The 19173-nt window shown below is 38.0% G+C and overlaps 2 protein-coding genes across 2 annotated transcripts; one reads left to right on the top strand and one right to left on the bottom strand.

Annotated features, from left to right (window-relative positions):
- Positions 1-129: 129 nt before the first annotated feature.
- On the top strand, positions 130-3688 carry LOC140791561 (mitochondrial succinate-fumarate transporter 1). The gene is made up of 2 exons (XM_073142202.1): positions 130-658; positions 2942-3688. Exons 1-2 carry the CDS (start codon positions 197-199, stop codon positions 3476-3478), a joined length of 999 nt encoding a protein of 332 aa, XP_072998303.1. The 5' UTR covers positions 130-196; the 3' UTR covers positions 3479-3688.
- A 3864-nt stretch (positions 3689-7552) lies between these two features.
- Positions 7553-17885, bottom strand: LOC140791246 (uncharacterized). Its single transcript, XM_073141706.1, has 5 exons — positions 17427-17885; positions 14066-14175; positions 13615-13986; positions 12562-13249; positions 7553-7933 (listed from the first exon to the last, which is right to left on the bottom strand). Exons 1-5 carry the CDS (start codon positions 17653-17655, stop codon positions 7857-7859), a joined length of 1476 nt encoding a protein of 491 aa, XP_072997807.1. The 5' UTR covers positions 17656-17885; the 3' UTR covers positions 7553-7856.
- Positions 17886-19173: the final 1288 nt, after the last annotated feature.

The raw sequence follows: 19173 nt of genomic DNA, 5'->3' as shown, positions 1-19173 counted from the left end.
CATGGAGTCTAAGATTAGGGAGTCCGACGTTTACGGCCCCAAGAAATGCTAACAAAGGACAAGTACTTATTAACTAAAATAACTTTATTTGACGTGGAATAACTAAAGTTTCCTTTATAATTGGAAAATGAAATGAAGTAAAAATAATAATAATAAAAATTAACGCCCATCCACTCTCTCTCCCCCCACTTCCCAGATGCCATCAGCCGCCGCCGTCTCCACCGGAGTTGGCGATGGCTCCCCTCGCACTCCAGACCCATCGACTCCTCCTCCTTCTCCTCCTCCTCCTTCCACTACGATTCCCCCTTACATGAAGGCGGTGTCCGGATCCCTGGGCGGCACCATGGAGGCTTTGTGCCTCCAACCCATTGACGTCATCAAGACGCGGTTACAACTCGACCGCGGTGGATCGTACCGCGGCATCGCGCAATGCGCCGCCACGGTGACGAGGACCGAAGGGGTCCGAGCTCTGTGGAAGGGTTTGACCCCTTTCGCCACGCACTTGACCCTCAAGTACACACTTCGCATGGGCTCCAACGCTCTTCTCCAGTCCGGGTTCAAGGACCCCGACACCGGGCACCTATCCACCCGCGCTAGGCTCGTCTCGGGATTCGGGGCCGGGGTGCTCGAGGCGCTGCTCATCGTTACCCCCTTCGAGGTGACATTGCTTTGCTAGATTTAGGAAATGCCTCTGTTAGTTTGCTTGATGCCTTCGTGATGTTTGAGGAAATGATCCTAAGAATAAGTTCCCCCCTGTTCTTGCTTATGAATTTTTGGCACATAAGATATCATCAGGAGATTGTGGAAATAAGGTTGCAATCGGATTTAATATTAGATTTCGTGGCTTTTAGTTGAAAGAATGAAAAAAAATGGAATGATATCACATAATGTACTTTGCTTAAGAAAACTTTAGTGAATTCAGAATTAGGTATGTGCGTTTACAAAGTCAATGATCGTTCCCTCTAGAAATTTCATTGGTAGGCATTTACACACAGATGCCTCTTTAATATGTAAAATTGGAATAGAGATTGTTTGGTTACATCATAACTTTGTGCCACAACAGCACGCCAATTGCTTTTTGAGAAATAATTCAGATCTGACCAGCGTTGCCAATTTGATGGTCTTAATGTAGATAACTTTTAGTTTGAATGTTGCTATGTATATGGTTGACTTATGTGCTGATATTTCAACTTGAAACCACGGAACTTCTAGGTTAACACAGTACACATACCTGTTTTATGTTTTAATCAAGTTGCACATTAAGCTGTTCATATATAGTCAATACTCAATAGTACACACTTGGGTGAAGTTATTGCTTGTATTTCTGAATTTATAGCTCTTACAGTAATCTCCCTGTGCATCTCATGTATAGCATTTTAGATGTGACATATCACTTTCATCCCCTCAAGAAGAATAGTGAACATATACACCCTGTGAATTATCTAATTGTATCACTAAGTTCTCTTCATTAGAAATTCGGTTAGAGAAATTGTTAAAAAATTGGCTAACTAATTAGATGGATAAGAACATCCTTTCTTTTTCTCTCTCCTGTTATGAATAGATTTTGAAGTAATTAGAGAAGATCGGTTTATAGTTTAATATCTGAAGAAGTTACTATAGAAACAGCTAAAGGAGAAGATGAAGGATATAGAAGAAAAACAAGGATATTTTCTGTCCATTTATTAAGTTAATTAAGTTTTTAAGATTATTTCTATCGAAATTTTTAATAAAATATTGATAGAGAGGGTTTAGTGATATAATTAGATAATTCATGAGGTGTATGTGTCCACTTTTTTTTTAGGGGAGGAAAGTGATACAGAGCGAGAATTGAGGGGATTAAAATGTAACCTCTAAACCTCTAAATACTATTTTGCACCTATTGTTTAAGATTGGTTTGTTCTCCCAAACTTCAAGTTCCTTAAGTTGTTTTCCTTCTCATTTGATGCATGCAATTCTTATGGCAGTGTTTATTTTGCTCAGAATGGTGTTTTTTTTTTAAACATTGCTTATCTTGAGTTTGTCGAATTCATGCAGTTGCTTTGGTTGAGTGAAACTTCTTTACTTTTATGAAGTTTTTGTCATGTTACACGTTATCAGTTTTTGGATGCGAACAAAAAGATCATCTGTCATAATTCTTCATATAAGACCCAATTTCATATCCATCAGGTAGGATCATCTTTATATCAGACTTGGAGCATTTCAGGCATCATAAAGTCAATAACCTGTGATACTAGGCTGTATCTATAATCATGAATAAGTTGGTTCAAGTTTTCACCGCCTTTTCACTCACATTGTTCAACAATCTAATGCTGGCAGACAACTAATATTGCTGAAACTTTTGATCAACTATTTTTCTTTCTTATTTACCCATGAGTTTCTAACTTTTAGCCTTCTTTGATCTGTTTCCTTCTATTGCATTGTTCCTTTTGATTAACAGTATTATTCGATGAATCTTGGGCTCTAAATCTCAAATATAAGTGAGGAGCATTCCTTCTATGTCTGAGCTTCTTTTGTTGATATTCTAGCTGCCGTCTGCTGGGTATTGATGTTGCTAGCAGCACTCTAGCGACATAGCTGAATCTTGTAACATATCTAAAGGAGATCTTTTTTGTCATTTAAAGTTCATGAAATAAACCATCTCATTATAAACATACTTGATGATGATGAGAAAAAGAGCTGACCCTATTTTTGTTATATTAAGGGGAGAAATTTCAGAACAAAGAAGATAATGACATGGTTTTTGTATGAGTGTTCTTCGAAGTAAAATCGCTAGATGCTGTAGTCTACAAGGTGTCCACTCTTTCTCGTTAATTGGCTGCAGTATACAAGTTTTCTGTAAACAGACTTGCAAGTATTCATCAAGTGACTCAAGTTTCCCACTCTTTTTGGTTAGTTGACTGTAGTCTCAGTTACATAGTTTTAATTTGTGGTATTAGTGCAGGTGGTTAAAATCAGGTTGCAACAACAAAAAGGACTGAGCCCTGAGCTTTTGAGATACAAAGGACCGATACATTGTGCAAAGATGATCATCCGTGAAGAAGGCATTTTAGGGCTCTGGGCTGGAGCGGCACCAACAGTTATGCGCAATGGGACGAACCAAGCTGCCATGTTCACTGCCAAGAATGCATTTGATATCCTTCTTTGGAAGAAACATGAAGGGGATGGGAAGGCCCTTCAACCATGGCAATCCATGATATCAGGTTTCCTAGCAGGAACAGCTGGGCCCATCTGTACAGGGCCCTTTGATGTTGTAAAGACAAGGCTGATGGCGCAAGGCAAATCAGGTGATAATACCAAATACAAGGGCATGGTCCACGCAATACGAACAATCTATGCTGAAGAAGGATTGCTTGCCCTCTGGAAGGGTTTGCTTCCCAGGCTTATGAGGATTCCACCTGGGCAAGCAATAATGTGGGCTGTTGCCGACCAAGTGACTGGATTCTATGAAAGAAGATACTTACAGAGTGCTCACTTATGATTGACCACTCGTGCATGTTCATTAAAAATTCTGTTGTGTTTCAGTTTTATTTCATTCCAATTCTGCAATTCTTGACAGAGATGAGGCATATTAACTAGCAAACAAGTTGGTTGAGCCTTTTCATTGCTGAGAAGATTGACCATATCTGAGTTCAAATGTACCTGATGTTGGTTGGCATCAAAATTTTAATGCTAATGACTTTTACCTCAACCATGCAGTTTATCAATATTCGAGAGGTTGATTTAGTCATTTTTTTGTAGAGTTATTTCCATGTTACCTCTCTGTGTAGGTATATATATCCATTGTTTTCCGAGAGAAAAAAAAAATGTATTCATTGTTGGTAGCCTGGAAATAAATATTGACTTGGTCTGCCTGGAGATAGCTTTGGTTTCTTATTAACAGATGAAATTGTTGTTTTATTCTTTCTTTTTTTTCCTTTTTGATTTGATAAAGTTATTGTTACGTACCTGTCCGTCTAATGATCTAAGGATATCTTCGGACGCCAAAATCAAGGAGAGTTTAAGTATGCCTATGGATCTAAGTTCCGACATTCGTGGTGAAATTTACCACAGATCCTTGAGATGGGAAGTTCTTATAATCCTGTAGTTTAAACAAATAGAGATTTTGAGGGTTGGTAAATCAAGGGTGATAGAGGCCTATATGGTGGTGGTGGTTGGCCTTGATAGTTGGTGGTACGGAGATGGTTGCAATGGAGGTGTAGGTGTAGGGATTGCTCAGTTGAAGGGAAGAAGGGATGAGGGAGAAGCTGAATCGTCAAGAGAGGAGATAGAGAGAGACAAGGTGGCAGGGTTTTCAATATTTTAAAAGATGGTTAACTCAGGTGTACACCACTTTTTTTATAAGTGTCTTTGTCTTGTCTCGATTAGCCAGATCGAACAAGCTCGAGTTTGACTAATACATATAAGTGAATGACTAAAAAGTAAATACAGCCATAGAATCTAATCTACGAAAGCAAACTAATAAATAAAGAAAAAGAAAAAGCAAATAAACAAATAGACATGGGGATATATGTTAAATGCTCCCAGCCTGTCTCTAGGTGTTGAACCCAATGTGGTTGTATTCACCTTTATAGCCGAACCGTATCAATCTATCATGCTTTCCTCACATTGTCCTCAAAGTGTGAAGTCAGGAAAGCGATTCATAATCTCCAACTCAAAATCTCATGTCGCCCGTTGATCTCCTGTACCGGTGACTGAATGTTTGCCCCAACTTGAGTTGAGTTACCAGCTTTTAAAAGAGAAAAGTGGTTAATTTAAATTAGGACAAACATTCAACAAAAAGTGCAAAAGTCACTAAAAAGTTCTTCAGCCCTAAGGAGAAAATCTCCTTATATCATTGAGATACTTCCCTGGTAAGCAAGTTCTTTGCTTTTCTCAATGCATCAGCATTATGTTGAGTCGCACCCATGTCAACCACAAGTCCAACCGCTAGCTCTCCTTTCAATGCCTTATTTGGATTTGCTACCTAATAAGTTTACTCGAGTCCAACACACACCTTCTTAGCTTTCTGCAACGAACTCATAAAATCTAGGTCAGTTGTATTAGGCCTCTTCAGTTCATCGAGAAAATGAAAAGAGGGAGCCGAGTACGCCTCAAATTCAACCACATCCGATTGGCACACTAAGGTGGATTTAATCAACTCTAGCTCGAATTCAAATGTATTTGGTGGGATCGTCTCCACTACCTTGATCTCCTTCTCAAACTCGAGCTTAACCACCTTTGGTCTCTCCAAATGGGTTTCCTTCAGCTTTGAAAAAGAAGGAAAAACTCAATTCGAAAATATGACAAGTTAACCAATTCGATTTACCGTAAGATCAACTCGGGCCATCGTGATGTTGCATCCATTGTGGCCTCAGGTGGAGCTGCTAATTGCCGAGGCATCTCTAGTTGCCATCCCCTATCCAAGGTGGTTGAGACAACCCCACCATCATATAAAAGGTCAAGCTAGTCTGCGATCTCACTCCTGTCAAACTACACCACCTTGCCATTTCGCTGGAACGTCATTCACATATGGCTGAAATTAAACATCATTAGACCTAGCTCTGCAACCACTATCTGCCTAGGACAACATTAGCACCTCTAGGGAAAGAGAGTACAAATCCACCATTAGCTCATGGCCTTACACCCGTATCACCACCTACCTATAAGCACATGTTGTCTACCCATAGCTTGGTGTCGTCGCGACGATCGCTACATCAAATCCTATGGTTGGCTCCAGTTCCAACTCGATCTTATGAACCAGCCACTCGTCCAAGAAGTCATACATACTCCTCGAATCAATGAGGATTTAAACTCATTGCTTCTTAATCAAGCCATCCATTCAAAGAGTTTTCAGGGTGGTAGTTTCAAAATATGCGTGCAACAATATCTCAGCTTGCACATTCTCCTCTATGTACTACTCTTCCCCGAACTCCTCTAGAGGTTCCTCAACAACCTCTTCCGCAATAATATCCTCTATGTCATTTCGTCCATAGATCAACGTCACACTCTCCGATTCTTTCGCACATTAATACCCCAGCATGAGGCGCTCATCACATCTAAAACAAAGATATTTTGCCCTTCACTCCTACACTTATGTAGGTGTGAAAGTGTGGACAGCTGGTCTATTGCCTCCTTTCACATCAGCGGAGTGTTAGGGGAGTTCTCGACCCTTGATTTTCAATAAACGACCTCAGTTCCGCTATAGTAATTCTAGCCATTGAGTTTGGCCGAGCTTGGTAATGGGGGTTTCATCGGGCCAAGGTATCTTGTTCTAGTTCCTAAGGCCTCTATGCTTTTTCTCCATCAGTATGGCATCCTTATAAGCCTCCGACAAGTCCTCAGACGTAGTGCTTAAACATCCGCTTGGATCTCACTTTGCTACTCCGAAATGAAGGTGCTTTTCAAAATAGGAATCCAATCATGGAGGGTGGCAGCAAGTACTAATCCAATCAAACTCTCGTTGGTATGCGAGCACGGTGGTTCATTGCACTAACTTAGTGAGAAGAGCGTCAAAGTTTTCATAAGTCGATATCCCAAACCTCTCAGAGATATCAGCATTGAAATTTGTCCACTGATGTAAGTTTTGGTGTGCGACGACAGCTTAATATCAATGGAGGGTCAATTCTTCCAAAATGAAAACTCACAAGCAGCACTTTTTGATCCTATGGAGTTCCTTGAAATGCGAATAATTGCTCTCCATGGTAAAGCTAATCAACAAGGTCTCCATCGCTAAATTTTAGGAAGCCAAGTCTGAACTGAGGTTGTTGTGGCTCCCTTTGGTGATAGTCATCTCTCCTCTCCAAGTTTGTTCGATGTGGTTCTAGGTCTAACTCCTCCGGCCAATCGCCATTTTTGTCAAAATGATCGAAGTTATCCTAGTTCTTGCGTCTGCCGTCGGCCAGCCTATAAGGACCCATGGGTATTGCCTTGACCACACTTGAATAGGGCAATAAGGGCTTCGTGTTTTAGTGTGGAGGGACCGGAGATGCTTGGGCCACTAGTGGTGGAGCAGGAATAGCAGAGAATAGTAGTGGCAAACTCGGCTGCAATGTAGTCGGGTTGGCTAATTGGGCTATGATTAACTTCAGCACTTTGGCGTTTCTTTGCGCCATAATTAGCAGCTGATTCATAGTACTTTCCAATGCCGAAGAAAGATTTTCAATAAGACTAAGGCTAGCCATGGTGACATCCACTCTTCAAATTAGAGTTTCCATGCTTGGATCCAATCCGGTTAGAGTTTCCATGCTTGGATCCAATCCGGTGGGAGGATGCTCCTCGGTTGTCTTCCTTGTGGCCATGGATCTTGTTATTGTCATTAATAGTGTTCAAAGTTCGATTGGCTCTAATACCAATATTATGAACTCATCTATCTAGCAATCTTAAGGATATATTCCAACTCCTTATAACTTCCTTTCTAATATATAAAGCACAATTTTTTTTTGCTAACATCGTATTTTATTTGTCTATTGCTTGTCATCATTGTGCCACGCGGTAGTATTTATCTATCCCATAGAGCATAACTTATGCAAAAAGATCAACAAAAAGAAGAAGGCCCAAGGTGAGAAAAATGGCATGTTGCAAAACACAATTTTCTCTTATTCAATCTTCCGCTGAATATAGTACATATCCAACAAGGGAATGTGTTAATAAGGGGCCTGCCACCTCTGTGGCTTTGACCGCAAACACGTTCCCGCTTGCATGGTCTCCATATTTACATGCAATAGAAGTACTTAAGAGAAACAAGGTGCCCCAACTTTTTAAATTTGTTGCACCCGCATGGAAACTTTCTCAGCTCTTATGATACAGCACCAGAACTTGTGTGTCGTGCTTCTACCGGACTTCGTAATTTGGATAGAGAAACCAAAATGCTCCATACTTCACAATAAACTCGTTGTTAACAAATACAGGAGAGTTGTAATGGCCCAACTGAAGGAAGTCTGTGCTGAAGCAGAAGCTGCAAACATAATGGGAAAGATGTTATATAAGGAAAGATAATCTAGATGGAGAGATCTAACAAAATCAAGAGATGAAGAATCACAACACAGAGATTCCAGTGTTAACTCAGAAAACACTACCTATGCACTGCAATTATCTATTGATGCATAGAGTTATTAGCAAAAATAATCAATGCATTTAATTTGGTGGCTAATTTAGGTCCTAATCGCTAGTCTTTATATGATTATGCATTTTCCTCGGCCAAGATATATAAGATTTAGTCTTTCTTATTATTGTCAAGATTTTGCGTCAATTATTAAATAGCTGACTGCATAGAAATTGGTGACAAAGAGGAACAAGCAATGGAAAGCAACTGGTCCTCGGTCCTCCTAAGGTTTGACAAGAGAAAAGAAAGCAGCACAAGAAATGGAAAGTGAGAATGAGATAAAACCAATCTAACATAGTCTCAAAATCATGAAGTAATGTTTCCCTTAGGCCCATCTGTTTTCCTAACAGTAACAACTTCCAAATAGTGAAGTTGCAATCAGTTGCCTTATTATGATCATTTGAAGATGTCACTAGCAATGATGATAAAGATTGCAATCATCTTCATGGAAGATTTTTGACTCATGGAAACACTCACTATCGTAGATGGGGTAAGCCGGTATTCATCTTGCTCTTCCAAATCCTACATTGATTGGAGCAATGGGGTACACTTCTTTTCATCTTGATCATTTCTGTTTAATATGGTTTTCAGTGATTTCACCTATTAAGAGTTGATGGCCAGGACAATAATAGCCTAAATACATTCACATAAAGATTGTGTAAATAGCAGTACTAAGCACCGAACATGTTAACAAAGATGTACTGCCATGTGAAATGCAAAAGAATCACCATAGACTGCCCTATATCAAGAACCTATTAGAAAAGGTACATTTGCTCTTGTACACTAAGATAGAGTTTAGATTATCCATAGGAAAATCAAATCAGATGTTAAGGTACATTTGAAGCCAGCTAAACAAGCTATAACTCCAGTCTATTAAGTTATAATTTTATGGCATTTCAATATTTTGTTTCGGATTTTTTTTAAATGTAAAGCATTATATACATTGTCATCTAACAGTTTAGCTTTTCGAGACTAACTGGTGGTAGTTTTTACATAGGTCATAAGTTGAATAATCATTTGCATTTTATTCCCTATTTTCTAATATTTATACTGGTGTTGTGCGATGGCGATGGTGTCAGCTGTAGATCTTGTTATCTATCATGTCTACATGCAAAATTAGAGACCACACACAACAAATTGTGTTTAAGGCACATGATATGCATTGTTAGTCCGTAACTAACAACTTAAGTTTTTGGGTCAACCATTTATCTAACAATCAAATCATCATTCTACAAGCCTTCTATTAAACCATAGACTCCTAAATGACAAACTAAAAAATTTACCTCTCTAGATTTTCATCCATGTCTTTTCCAACAATATATAGTTAGATAGAGCATAATTCAAAGATGATAGATGAGAATGCTCTAAAAGAACTCACAAATTTTACTCTACCTTCTAAATTGCAGCTTAGGTTCAATCTAGGAAATTCTATAGACATGGAAATAGTTTCGACCAATGAGAAATATAGCACTGAACGCAAGGTTTAATATTTGTCTTGAACAGGTTAAATGAAGATCTATTCACTTTACATGGTCTTACCTTCAAAAGCTTCATTATATAATTTGTTTACAACTATATCTCTTCATTCTAGAAAGCATTAAAAGCACATCAAATTGTGTCATATAAAATTCACTTAACAAGATAAGATGGCATAGCTTGTGTCATTGTGCATGAGGTTCCACAAATGCCTCACAAGGTTGGTGCAATAAAATGATAAATTATTAGTAATATAGATGGAAATATTCATTGTACCTAAATGAGAAAAGAATCGGAGGAGAAGTTTCCTAACATGATATGTATTATATGGCAAGGATGCCCCAGTCGTCTAGCACTGTCAAGCCAATAGAGTATCTACCATGATTTCCAGTTTCATCTGATCCTGATCCCAGCCAGTTTGATTTCCCAGGGGGACATCAATAATTGATGTCCCCACTCCCCACCTGCCTCTCTCCCTTTTCTCTCTCTTTTCTTTTTTTCTCTCTTTCTCTCTTTCCTTTCTCTCTCTTTTCTTTCTTTCTCTCTTTCTCACGAGTCTCTTTCTCACCGGCGACTAAGTAGTGAGTATATCTCCGGTTACCCAGTAACCTCGACCTCCGGCGACGTTCTCCGACGAAGATTCAATGACCTCGATCTCCGGCAACCTTGGGTAAATTTTTTTTCAATTTTTAAATTTTTTTATATTGTGCAATAACTACACCTGCAGCAGGTGCTGCTGCAGCATCAGCACCAGTAGTGGTGGCAACACCTGGTGCTGCTTATGCAGTTATGCCTCATAAATTTTAAATTATTTTATATTTTATTTTAATTTTTGTTTATATTTTTTAGTTGCAGAGTTAAAATATCAATAGCTCCAAAACAGAAGTCATATAATACCGACATTAGGTGGCAACATTACAATACTATTGGACAAGATAAAAGACGTGTTAAATGCAACTAGTGTGGAAAGGAAATAAGTAGTGGTGTCAGCCAAAGAACATTTAGCTGGAAGACAAGGAAATGTAGCAGCTTGCACTCAAATATCCTTGGAAGTTAGAAAACAGATATTGGCTCATTTAATTGGCAAAAAGAAGGATAAATAATCTGCACAATAAAGAGAGTCAATGGTTCGTGAAGAATTGATGCATAATCCTATACACATTGATAATGATAGCAGTGAGCAAAGTGATAGGTAATTTTGAGTAAGTTAATACATTTTTTAAGTTTTTAGACTTCATATGTGAGTAATTTCTGTTTTCTTATTTTTTGTCATTTTTTCTAAATTTTTCTGCATTTTTAAATAATATTTAAAATTTTATATAATTAAAAAATAGTTCGATCCGATACAAACGGCAGATACGGCCGATACCACCGATACGGCCGATACATATCGTTTTTCTGGACAGCCGATACCAATCCCGATCCCAATACTGGGAACCTTGGTATCTACACTCAGCAAGAGTTGTGCCAGTGGCATAGCCTCGTGCCAAGGTGTGTCAAATTGTGCTGGCCGACATAGGTGTGCCAAATCGGCACGAACCTATGTCAACTTGTGTCGGTCGACAAAGGTTTTTTTATTTTACACTTTTAAAACTAATTTGGGATGTACAAATGATAGATCTAGCTCATCTTTGCTAGATAAATTATTTTTAAAGGTTAATTTTACATAGATTTAAGTATTAGATCTATAAAAAGTACTCTTCTAAAAGTAGAAATCAAAAGAAAATTTTGATTTCCCAAAAACATTTCCTCCAAATTTCAAAAATCTAAATTAATGTCAAATTTATTTAAATTGGGTCAAAAGTTGTATATGAGATTATTAATTATAGAAAAAATTTCAACATGCTTAGATTTTTCCCACAATTTTTTCCTAAATTTTAAAAAATCCAAAACTAATATTTCAAATTCATTCAAATTGGGTCAAAATTGATATACAAACATGTTGGCTTAGATACGTTCAATTAGGTTTTAGTTTTAATTATTGAGCTATTGTCAATTAATTAATGTATTCAATCATATTATGTGTCAAATTATGTTTCTATTTTACTATTGCTATATTTTTAATAAAATAGTTTATTTACAACGTTACATAAGAATAAAAGCTTAGCTTTAATATGTATATCCAAACCAAAAACATGTGTAAAGACCCTAAATGTATATTAGAGGCATGCTCAGTGCTGTAACAACTGGGTTTCAGCACAGCCATCCTTGTTACATGTAGTTTTAAATGTACATTGATTCTTTTGAAAATTAAATAATGAAGGATATAAGGAAGACCTTAATATCTGTTAAGTCAGTGATACAAATAGAAATTTATCTATAAGCCTATTGTAGAACATCCAAAATTGTCACAGAAAGGGATGGATCAATCCAGTAGGGTGCGCAGGAAAAAAGCCTTATACATTTGAAAAATAAGGAAATTGCAGTCCTAAGTACTTAAGCAACTATGCAGATGTGCAGTAGGATTCATGTGGCCAACTATGAACAATAGCAGCATATCTGGCCATAAGTTTTGGTAGAAACATCAATGCTAGTTGATACAAAGAATTCAAGAAATAAACTAAGCACATTGAGATATAAGAGACAATGCTTAAATAAACCATCATGCTGCATGTAACTTTAAGTACTATCCTAAATATAAATGAGAACTAAAATGTAAGATACCTAAGAAAGGTACGAAGATTGATACTTTGATCTACGTAGGAGTAGAACAGATGACTACTACTGTATTACAAATAATATAGAAAATGAAATTCTGCAAAATAAACTCTTGGTTGTGGAATGGCTCTGAATGGTTGCCATAGCTACAGCCTCATATTACTGAAATATTGTTGGTTTGGCATTGATTTGAAATTTTGCTACCTTCCTGTCTTTATTCTTTATCTTTCCCATTTTCAAAATTTCATAGTTTCATATACTTCCTTTTAAATAAAACTAGCATTAATTAGAAATTAAACTAATAAATAACACTACTCTCAAAAACCAGAATTTCAGGGCAAACTCACAAGTAAAAGGTGTAGGCGATATTGATAACATTCCTCCAGAAGGCTTGTTGCTTGGTATACTCCCACTTGGAGGCCGTTCATGAGTGAAAACCACAGAAGGCAATGGAGATACTGGAAGTCGAGGAGCTGGAGCTGGCGGGTCTTCATGTGCAGTGGGAGCAAATGAGATCCCTGCAGGTGCAACAGAATGCAGAGGGGAAGCCAAAGGAGGAGCAAAATGATGTTGATCTACATCAGGTGCAACAGATGGAACAAGATGAGCATTGTTCTTGGGTTTTCCTGAATGTCTAAACCGGCAACCAGATGGAGCTGGAGTTTGGTAACTGTGTCTCGGAGAAGATGAAGGAGCAGGGGGGAAATGCTTATCACCTCCATGATTGTGGTGATGGTGGCGGTGATGGTGGTAATGATGATGACCAACATGTGGTTGGGGAGCTGGACTTGGTGAACTAGCACTACCTCCACTACTCAACGAGCGTTGAAGATAAGAGGAGAGATGGATCTGCTTTACTCTGCCAAACACAGTATGATTTAAACCCAGGTTTCCCGAAGACGAATTAGTGATCGTCTGCGCCAACTGTTTCAACCTTGGTTGGTTATTTCTAACTGCAAGAATGATGGAGGTCTGAACAATTGTTGGAGGAACAGTTGTTGAACCCTCTAGGTTTGTCAATTTGACGTAGAGATTCTGCATTTCACAGAAAGAGAAATTAGTTAATGAAATTAAAGTATATTTAACCGAAACTACAAGTAAAAGACTCTCAAGAAGTTGTAACTTAATACATTCCAGATATGTGTCTTATGTCTTAAGCCACTACTATGCATGTGAACGAAAGGAGCAACATATTCTATTTCATTGTCAAGCTACTACTACTTTTAAAATGGTGAATTTCTATCACCACAATGTCTTTAGAAGTGCAAAATATTGGAAGAAAACTTTATTTCTGTATTTTGACTGAGCACTCATTATGTTAAAGGATCTTTGGCAAGTTGATATATGACTGAATAGAGATCAGTTATGTGACTTTAGTTACAAGAATCAGATAGACAGACCTCATAATCATTGAGAAGTAAACCCAACTTCATCTGCTCCTTTAATTCATCGACTTTGTCCTTCACTTCATCAATGGGGAAGTTTAAAGAGAAATTGAATACAGCATGAGGCTTCTGCAGAAGGAAGGCATTTTGTTGAGGGATAATCGTTATTCCTCCAGGGAACTTTAGCACCTCAAAAATGGATGAATTTCCAAACAAGGACGTTGTCAAGTGAAGAGTTGATTGCCCTACAACCAAGGACATAAAATAGGACCGGAGAATGCTCAACCCTGTTGGCGATATAGTCAAGTTTCTCGGATAAGGCCAGATGCCAAAAACCACATTTGTCCAGTTCGATCCAGATATTGGTTCCAGAGAACTTATAACCACCTATCATGTAATAGGCATTAGTAAGGACATGAAAGCACAATGGATAGAGGTAGAAAAAGTAGTAGAACAGAATACATACTGAAGAATTAGGAACACCAATTTCTTCGAAAATATCATATTCAAGTTGTGACATGTTTTTCTTGAGCTCAAAAAGCGACCTCTGCAATCTGAAACTTGCTACTATATCAGCTGCAAAATGAGTTCACCGGTTAGAATCTACAGTAAAATCAATTAAGTCATTTATTAGCTAAATCTGGTGTACTCTCAGTACCTTATATCACCAGTAAGGTAAACATTAAAGTCTAGCCAGCCAAAAAGATAATTATAAAATCATGTACAAAAGTATTAACAAAACATGTCTACTCTAGTTGGAGATAGTTCGAACAAAAATCAACAATTCTGACAACTTGTCCTATCAAATTCTATGCATAACTATTTGAGTATTAATGATTTATTAAAGAATGCAATCAGCATCATGAGATACGAACCACCAAAAGAAGTGCAATACTTCAATCCAATAAATTTTAGTTGACCAAGCATATCGTGTCAGATTAAGTATTTCAACAACTAGACTTCTTATCTGGACTTAAAATATTACATTGACCAGATGCACATTATAAAAGAACCAAGGAGTTGTTATACAATAAGGTGTACCATACTGTTCTATTTAGTGTATTTAACTGTAAGAAAGCAAGCAAAATTCTTCAGCTTCTTTTGATTATTTTTTTCATTTTTCCTTCATTTTTTTTATTTTTTATTTTTTATTGAAGGTGAGCCTTGTAGGCTATTGGTTTGACAACTAGGGCAACTTTCACCACAGTACAGGCCACAAAGAACATGACAATTTTTCGGCACACACCCAAGACCTATGTGTTGGTATGCTAGGCTCTTGACCACAGGCTTCAGGCATACAGCTTCATGCCTTCTACACCAACAGTAGCTCTTATATGAGCAATTTGGCAGCTATCTCAGATAAACTTCTGCAACCAATACCCCTTTTGGCAAGCTTTACGTATTCAGATTGAACTTTGCTAGTATCTCCCAGCTAGTATACATATCTCAGGCTCTTAATTTAACCTTTTACATTTTCATACGACAGATCAAGTACTCTATCCTCCGTCTAACATTTGTCAATGTGGCATTCTTACATATGACATCTTATTTGCTTATCCTCCAACTAACTCTCAAACTTTCGAAACCTTCACCATAAACTATTGTTCTTCACTTGATAGAACTATTTAAATTTTCTTTCCCCTCTCATCTAGCAAATTTGCACACCAGTCTTCAATCATTCACCTTTGTCATTACTTACCTCCTACCATTCATAGTCATTCTTTACTTTCAAAAGGATATAAGACATCTTGCAGAAGGGTGTGCTTTCTTAGGATGTCTACTAGTCTTTACTATAGACATTGCCTCATACTTGCAACTTTCAAAAATACAGTTGAGTAATGATATACTGCCATTATTAAACATACTCACAGCACAAATAAAACATAGTAAAAAGGCAAGTAAGCTTGTCATGAATAATATGAACTTTTAGTGCAATTTATGCTCACATGCAACTGTGTTATCCATATGCCTAGATTCCAAGCATCAAAATTTGATACTGGAATCTTTGGCAAATCCTGAGTACCTCATATAACAATGCATATCATACAACAAGGGCATATTGCATTGACAACTCAAGCATGCATGAGTAGAGAGATAAATCTATCATTTAAGGTGCTTCTATCCCCATATCTAGATGACTCAGCCTGCATGTGTTGCATATGGTTGACATTTATGCTTTATAAGAAGCTTTACCATTTTCCATAAAGGAAAGAGCTCCCAAATACACAGATCATGGTTACTGATCATGTCATCTTGGTCTCATTATGCTTATATTAACAAAAGAGCAATTTCTTCTGGAAAATCCATATATGTGAAAGCATTTAGTCACTTCAAAAATTGAACCGCAAAATGTTTTCTCAAAAGGTGGCCCAAGCAGCCCCTTTCATCTCAACAAATTGTTTTAGATTGAAGAATTATGAAAGCTAGCTTTCAATTTATCTGGCTGAAAGAACATCCTTGCATTACCAGGGCTCTATGCACTGGATGCCCTTTTAAAATTTGTTGCCCAAAGCCTAGTGGATTGAAATGTCCAAATTAAATGCAAATTCTTACTGCCCAGTTTTTTATTATTGATTTTAGGTTTCTTATTACATCTTTATTGTCCTCTTTTAAGTTCTTCTTGCTTTTGTTTGCTTTGACCTTATGCATCAGGCAATAGCACCAAAGCATGTTCATGCACCAGATTCCGATAGGTATTTCTAACCTTGAGAAAGCTAGGAATTGACCAAGATTAAGGCATTGTCAGAGCCCATATAAACCTTGAGAAACTCTATTTAACTTGGCAGATTTTGAGAGCTCAGTTGCCAGTATTTAAATTCCTCTTTTCAAGCAGTTACAATCACAAAAAATATCCTATAAATTTGAGATACCTATGACAAACATTCAACTTTAACCAAAAAAATTTAGGTTTGCCAACTTCAACAAATGAATATTTAAAAAACATTTATTGGCAGCAACTAGAACTCTAACTAATGCACATCAAAGAATATCAGCTTATTACCTCAACCGGAAATTGGATAAGTAGATTTTCCAGCTCCAACGATTGAAAGAACATTAGATGGGACAACTGTCAACTAAGGTGATCACCCTACTACCGCAATGTCAAACGATATAGATAAACAAGTTCAACAGATCTCAAAATCACAAAATTTATCTGACTTCCCTATTAGATCAAAGAGTGATCCCAAGTCAAACATTTTTTTTCCACCGGTCTCAATTTGCACTGAAATTATATAAGCAAAGGCAGTCAGATGCCTATCAATATCCTCAGACTTAGAATTCCTCCAAATCAGGTAAAAACCATATGTCACTCATAATTCAATAAACTCTGATAATGGCTTAGTTTTACTGGTATTATGCAATGACCCACCTACTCTCTAGAAAACAAAGGCAGTCAGATGCCTATCAATATCCTCAGACTTAGAATTCCTCCAAATCAGGTAAAAACCATATGTCACTCAGAATTCAATAAACTCTGATAATGGCTTAGTTTTACTGGTATTATGCAATGACTCGCCTACTCTCTAGAAAACGAATCTATAGAAATATGAAGAAAGCAGGTAAATGACCAAGATAAGCTCTTAATTATTATAAAATAACATTAAATTAACACGAATTTCTCCCAAATCCTGTCTTAAGATCAGCAAATGCAAGTCCATAATACCACAGATAAAATAACCTACAAACAAACACATTAAAAAATATAGAATCATTAATACTATCTACCAGAACATCAAGAAAGATCAGATCTAGAAACACCAGATCCTAAAAGCGCCCCAAATCCAACCAAGAAACCAATATAATCCCCAGCATTCCCCCATCCTCACCTCCATGCACATGTCCGGGATCCGCATCCCTTCGCCGTCCGACGAACGGTGGCAACCAGAACACGGCTGAGAGAAGCACGGCAGCGCCGAGGATGAGCGCCGCAACGCACCGCAGCCGCACGATCCTCCCACATCTTGAGCATCTACCTCCGTCGGCATTACCTCCGGCTATATCCGCCGACTCCGGCGTGCCGGACCCCGCCTGCTGCTCCTCATCGACCTTGCCCATTGCCGCAGATCTCGTCAGTCCCCATCCCCACCTTCCTCCCCAAATGCCGCCATTGCCGTGTGCCGAGATCCAGATCAAAGATAGTAACGGGATCGAGAACTAGGGCTAAGATTAGGGTTTCTGCGGAAGAGAAGAGAGGAGATTGGAAGAAGCCAAGAAGAAGAGAGAGAGGGGAAGGAAGGTGAGAGAAAGTGAGAGTTAAACAACAGAGGATAGAGAGCGGTGGTGGTACTATGACTTCCTTTTTACTCCATTTTTCTTTATTATTATAGGGGTTAAATTGTAAAAAAATATAATAACTAATAATTTTTACGGGGGATCTTAAGACAAAATGGTGGTTTATCCGTTTGAACTTTTTCGGCAATTCAAAATTTTAATCTTCTTTTATTAGAGTGGGTGCGTAGGATAGGGGGCGGGGGCAAACGCCACGGCGGCGTAAGTTAGAAGGAAGGAGTACACGCTGCGAGATCTCGTGACATGAGGTCGCTATCCATCTCGTGGTCGAAAGGGAATCGCCTCGGAGTACACGTGGACGAAATCCAGCAGTCAGCTTTGAGTGGAGGAACAATGGATGGCTGGAGATCGGTACGCCGACGTGACGGAACACCTGTCCCGCACGGGACAGCTAAGAATCCGTGTCGGTTCGCAGGAGTGGCGACGACTCGGAGGGGTCTGCACATGTTAAGTACACGCCATTTGGTTCCGCTGAGACACGCCACATTTCAGTAAGATTCAGCATGCGGAGGTGTGGATTGTGAAAACTGCAGGGTGTGTTTATCCGCACACTCGCGGCCTCGTAGCTGCAAAACAAAAGGGGAGAAATTTACTAACAGCACCCTACATTTTTCGCATCGGGCCCTCTATCTTTTCTGATAATTGGAAAAGGAGCCCTTGGTTACTGATTACTAATTTACTACTGACTTGTAATGCACTTTTGGCATAGTAATTAGTTAAATAGTTATGGACTGTTAGAGAAAGTAACGGCAATCTGGATGCTTTCTTGAGATTGTCTAAAAATGTTTGGGGAGTTGAATTAGAGCAAATTGTGGTAGGGCATGGTTGTTGAATCACCAATTTGATAAAATTTAGGTCTTATTTACAAATTTCCCAACGGCACAAGGAGATAAATTAGTCTGCTATTTATAAATAGGGGTATAATTGAGGATCAACTTTGAATTAAATTTAATTTTGAGCCCAATTTTGATCTCAAGACCTAAATGAGTCATTCAATAAATAATTTCATATTTGAATTAATTCAAACCTAAATGGAGCCTAGTAATATTATGGGTCATACTAGTCATAAATATTAAATATTATATTATAATCTTCGAGTCTTATTGAGTCGAACTCGATTGAGCTTACTTATGAAATTAATTTTGAGCCTATTTTACAAATCAAGCTTAAAATAGTTAATCGAGCTTGATTGAGTATTAACGAGCTAAACTTAGAGCTGAGCTCAAGCCCTGTACAGTTATTGTATTAAATATAAATTAATTTGGTCATAAAAAAATGAGAAAG

The sequence above is a fragment of the Typha latifolia genome, chromosome 6, assembly GCF_019914945.1.
Source record: "Typha latifolia isolate L0001 chromosome 6, TyphaL0001v2, whole genome shotgun sequence".
NCBI classification, from domain to species: domain Eukaryota; kingdom Viridiplantae; phylum Streptophyta; class Magnoliopsida; order Poales; family Typhaceae; genus Typha; species Typha latifolia.
This window is presented reverse-complemented; position numbering and strand designations above follow the sequence as displayed.

Excerpts from the sequence above, each read along its gene's own strand:
- LOC140791561 (XM_073142202.1), top strand. The coding sequence starts at position 197 with ATGCCATCAGCCGCCGCCGTCTCCACCGGAGTTGGCGATGGCTCCCCT. Across the intron at positions 659-2,941 it reads TCATCGTTACCCCCTTCGAG|GTGGTTAAAATCAGGTTGCA; the intron begins GTGACATTGCTT and ends GTATTAGTGCAG.
- LOC140791246 (XM_073141706.1), bottom strand. The coding sequence starts at position 17,655 with ATGGGCAAGGTCGATGAGGAGCAGCAGGCGGGGTCCGGCACGCCGGAG. Across the intron at positions 13,987-14,065 it reads TTGGTGTTCCTAATTCTTCA|GTGGTTATAAGTTCTCTGGA; the intron begins GTATGTATTCTG and ends ATTACATGATAG. Across the intron at positions 7,934-12,561 it reads ATCGCCTACACCTTTTACTT|CTTCTGCTTCAGCACAGACT; the intron begins GTGAGTTTGCCC and ends TTATGTTTGCAG.